The sequence below is a fragment of the Cyphomyrmex costatus genome, unplaced genomic scaffold (assembly GCF_001594065.2).
Source record: "Cyphomyrmex costatus isolate MS0001 unplaced genomic scaffold, Ccosl1.0 scaffold159, whole genome shotgun sequence".
Taxonomy (NCBI): domain Eukaryota; kingdom Metazoa; phylum Arthropoda; class Insecta; order Hymenoptera; family Formicidae; genus Cyphomyrmex; species Cyphomyrmex costatus.
Window position 1 is genome coordinate 413,795 of NW_017275598.1, and position 4,256 is coordinate 418,050.

Sequence of the window (4,256 nt, forward strand, 5' to 3'; positions counted from 1 at the left end):
ATTGTAAGTGCACCAGTAAATAATCATCGAATTTATGCTTTTTCTATGATAATCAAAAAGTGAGGATTTAGCTTCTTATAATTTTTAACTATAGCTATAAATATAGGATTAACCCTTCTTCCTCTTATTGAAGTTAATAACGCTTGCACGCTAATTCTATAATATCCAGGTATTAAATGGTAATTCTGCCAATAGTCTGTAATTATGCTTATTAGCTATTAAATAATACACATAATATTAAGTCATTTCAATGATTTATTTAGTGGATATATCGTTTAACTGCATATTTCTGGTATCATTTAAATGAATATTAAATGCGCGCCAACAGTATATTTTATTTAAAAAAAATCAATAGCTATATAATCTCTCCAAGATTTAACTATCAAAACTTTGTCAATAATTTATGGCCACAATTTTACTTTCAATTATAAATTAAAGAATATCTTCCGTTATTAATTTCTGATTATAACCTATCGCTTGCACGAAACCAGTAAGGAAATTCAAAATTTATTCAATGGCTAAGCCATATGTCGGCTATAAATATAATACTGTTTAGCGAAAGGACTGAATTATCGGACAATATTTCTTAAACGACCATCCACCAGTGCCTTGCTACACGAGATGAGAGTAGAACAAGAATTACGAGTCTCGCATTACGACCACACGCGACATTACAATTTCACCTTCGCACGACTTCAATGTTGGAACAAATTTGCTTCGAGTCGAATTCCAGGGACGATGGAAAATTGACACAATCGCCGTAACTATAGGCTGAACGTTCCTGCAAATGGTGACGGGGGTCGAAAGAACGGGAAAGCCGGGCTTTCTCTTCCACGGGAACTTATATCCTCGATAAACGCCTCAAATCAACGTGACGCTTATCGTTCCCAACCAAGACTGCCACCTTTTTCATCTCCTCCAGCGATTTATGAAAAACGCCTCGCGCCTCTGAACCATAAAGGAACGATCGAAAGCAATTGACTCATGAAAGTGCCATACCCCTTCGCGGTAATTCCAGATCGTTCTCGAGGGCGTCGCGCCGCTGGCGTCGCCGCCGCCTCTCCCCGGCAGGATTCCGCCGTCCCTTCGAGTCCTCCTCCAACGATCCTCTTCCTCGTCCTCGTCGCTGTCCTCATCGTCGTCTTCGTATTTCCTGGGCCTCACCGCGCATATCTCTTGCGCCGGACGACGCCGCCGGCGTCTCTCTGCCGCGCTGCCGGAATCCTCCGATGATCGTATCCTGATGATCGTGGTACCGTTGCGGTCACGAGCCGAGGAAAATCGCGGCGACTCGCTGTCGCCCGAGTCAATTCCGCCACGTGTCTCGAAGCGATTCTCCTCAGGATCGTTAGTAGTTGTCTCAACTGTGCTGCCCCGCGTGTCTTGCAGCACCAAAAATTCTCGCTCCGGCGAGACGTCGACGTCAAGTTGTCCTTCTGGAGCATTTCGCACCTTACTGTGATCCCGCAGATACTTAGCGGAAAATATCCGGTTGCTCTCGTACCAAGACTTGGCGCAGAAATTTTTCGAGTTTTTGGTATTACTCTCCGCCTCATCTTTCTTCGATGGCGACAACGCTCTCGAATAGTTGTCCGATTTCCTATCGAATGTCTCGTGATCTCTGCTTCGCAACGACGGGCGTCTTTTCGGGGAAGCGTCACGCTCCTTGAATGAACTTGTTCTGACTATTACTTTGTTGTTCTCCTCCTGAAGAGGACTTGAAACACGTAATTCGTCATCTTGTGTCTTAAAGGATACCTTACCGAACTCTATATATCGATCATTCGCAGTTTTTCTATCGATATTGTTCTCGTAATCGTGATACAACGTTCGCCTGAATTCCTTGTCATCGTCCTTGAAACTGTTCTTCCTCCTTTCTGAATTTCTCTCATGATCCTTGTAGGAAATCTCACCGAACTCGACGTTCTTTTCCTTAAACGAATTCTTCTTTCCGGAATCTTCGTTTACATTCTTAAACGAGTTGCTTCTACTCGATTCGTCATCATTTCTCAAGACAATTCTGCTGACGCCACCAGCATGTTCCATGGATGAGACTCTCTTCTTCGCATCGTCATTCTGATCTTTCAGGAAAGTTCTATCGAATTCACCATCTCGTACACTAAAGAAATCTTTTCTATTTATATCTGTGCTTACATCTTTGAAGGAATTCTTACATGACGAGTCTTCCTGATCCTTGCCGAAGTACTTGATCGAGCTCTCGTGTGGATTTTTCGAAACGTGCTTCTTATATGTATCGTTATCCACATCTTTAAATGATGTTTTTCTGGCCAAATTAGACTCACCGCGATCCTTGCTAGGTGTCCTCTTAGATTCAGCTTTGAAGGAATTCTTCTTGGTTATCGGTTCTCGAGTGTACTCCTTTAGAGATTCTTTCCTGGTCAGATGTGGTTCCCTGGACGAACTTCGTCTGGGCGAACTTCTGTCCAGATCTCTCCTAGGTTCAAGAAGAGCCCGGTCGTACCTCTGTATCCTCACGTCAAAATCCTCCGGCGAACCCTCATAAATGTAGCTTCTCCTCTTTGAAGAATTGTCCCTCGATCGAGGATGATTTTCTTCGTCCTCTATCGATTTCCTTCGGTAATTTCTCTCGGCACTGTAAGTGTTGCTCGTTTTTCGAAAACTGTCGTCTCGTCGAGGCTCGCAGGTCTCGTTCCGCCTCTCAGAGCTTCTCGATTTTCGATCAGTAGATCGCTCACGTCGAACTGCGTCCTCTTCTCGATCGCATTTTCCAATCAGCTTGGACTCGCTCGATCTGCGCGGCTCGTCATCACGATCATCCTTCAGTTTCCTATCTCGTGCGTTAGATAAATTATCATGCGGATAATCAATGATCGGCGATCTTATATCATTCCTGCCGTCGCTTTTCGTCTTGTCGTGCGCTTCCTTTTCAGGACTCGCTGATCTCTGCTCTCTCTTGGATCGTAGCTTGCTCTCCTCTCGTGACTTCAATCGCTCGATCATCGCCTGGATTCTACGGTCCGGCGACTGACTGCCATCGGTAGCTAAATTTTCAATCTCCTTAAGCAATATATCTCTCTCGTCGACGGGTTGCATCAAATCGTTATTACTGTCGTTGCTTCTGCTAATCTTGGACGTCCTCCCTCGATTTCTCGACTCCACTTCCTCTTCCCAGGATTCTTTCATTCTTGATTTATAAGAACCGTTGAGATTTCTCTCGATAAACTCGCCTTTTTGTCGACCCTCCCTCGGTAAAGATCCTACGTATCCTTCGTCTCGATACTCCGGACGATCGTGCGATTTATCCGGCTTAGCACCCACAGGCTCGCTCCTGAATTTTCCATTTGTCAGTTGTGTACCATCGAGATCTTGTTTTCTCGATTTTCTCGTGTCGTCCTGAACGTCCTTGATATCCCAGGAACCGAAGTGTTCTCTGCTCTTCTTGTATAATAGATCGGCATTGTTCTCTTCCGCCTGTACAAAGTTCTTATTATATTCCTGTCCGTTCCGCTCTACCTTGTTGTCGTGTTGCTTTGACATGCCGAAATGATAACGGTTGCCGCGCCCGTCGTTCTTGCACGACCGGCTGGAGTGGACTTCCGCCTCGCTTCGATGAAAATGATCCTTGGCAAACGGGGCGGCCCTCGGCGTGTCCTTCACTGCCGAAGGGCCGCGTAGGCGGGACGTCATCTTCGCGAGGAACGAAATCTTGAAGTCAAGAATTATTATGTCTCACCCAAGTAATATCGTTTATATGTATGCACATACAATGTATTCGTGGGTATAATTTCCGATATAAATAGATATGTAGCAATTAATATCACAAAAAATTCTCCAGTAAAAAGATTGTGCAAAGTAATTCTTTTTTTAAGAAAAAATTCGCAGCTTCTTTCACCGACGAACGTTGTCGTTAATTTCTCATGATATCTCCAGGCAAGAGGAACGTAGGCGCTCTGAAACACGCACGGTTAAGTGTACGAGCGCTAACCTATTATTATTCGCGTATATCGAACCAGCCCAACGGCTACCGTCGATTCCGATCGATTCCCGATCCTTCGTCATCCACTGTGCGTATGTATTTGTACTTGACGTTAGTGCACGAGCACTGAAACTATCTAGGTACACCAAGATTTCTGAAAGTAACATCAGAAGCACCGTTCAGTGAAGATAAAATATCGTGCCACCTTAAAATGTATCTGTTTTTTTTTCACCAACTTTCTCACATCCACGAAATCTCTTCAACAAAAAGAGATTAACTGATGCTACAATACGAAATG

At 44.2% G+C, this 4,256-nt stretch overlaps 1 protein-coding gene across 1 annotated transcript; it reads right to left on the minus strand.

The window, feature by feature from the left end:
• Positions 1-909: 909 nt before the first annotated feature.
• LOC108771453 (intracellular protein transport protein USO1-like) lies at positions 910-3,669 on the minus strand. Its single transcript, XM_018536757.1, has one exon. It carries the CDS (start codon positions 3,667-3,669, stop codon positions 910-912), a length of 2,760 nt encoding a protein of 919 aa, XP_018392259.1.
• Between the last annotated feature and the right edge of the window lie 587 nt (positions 3,670-4,256).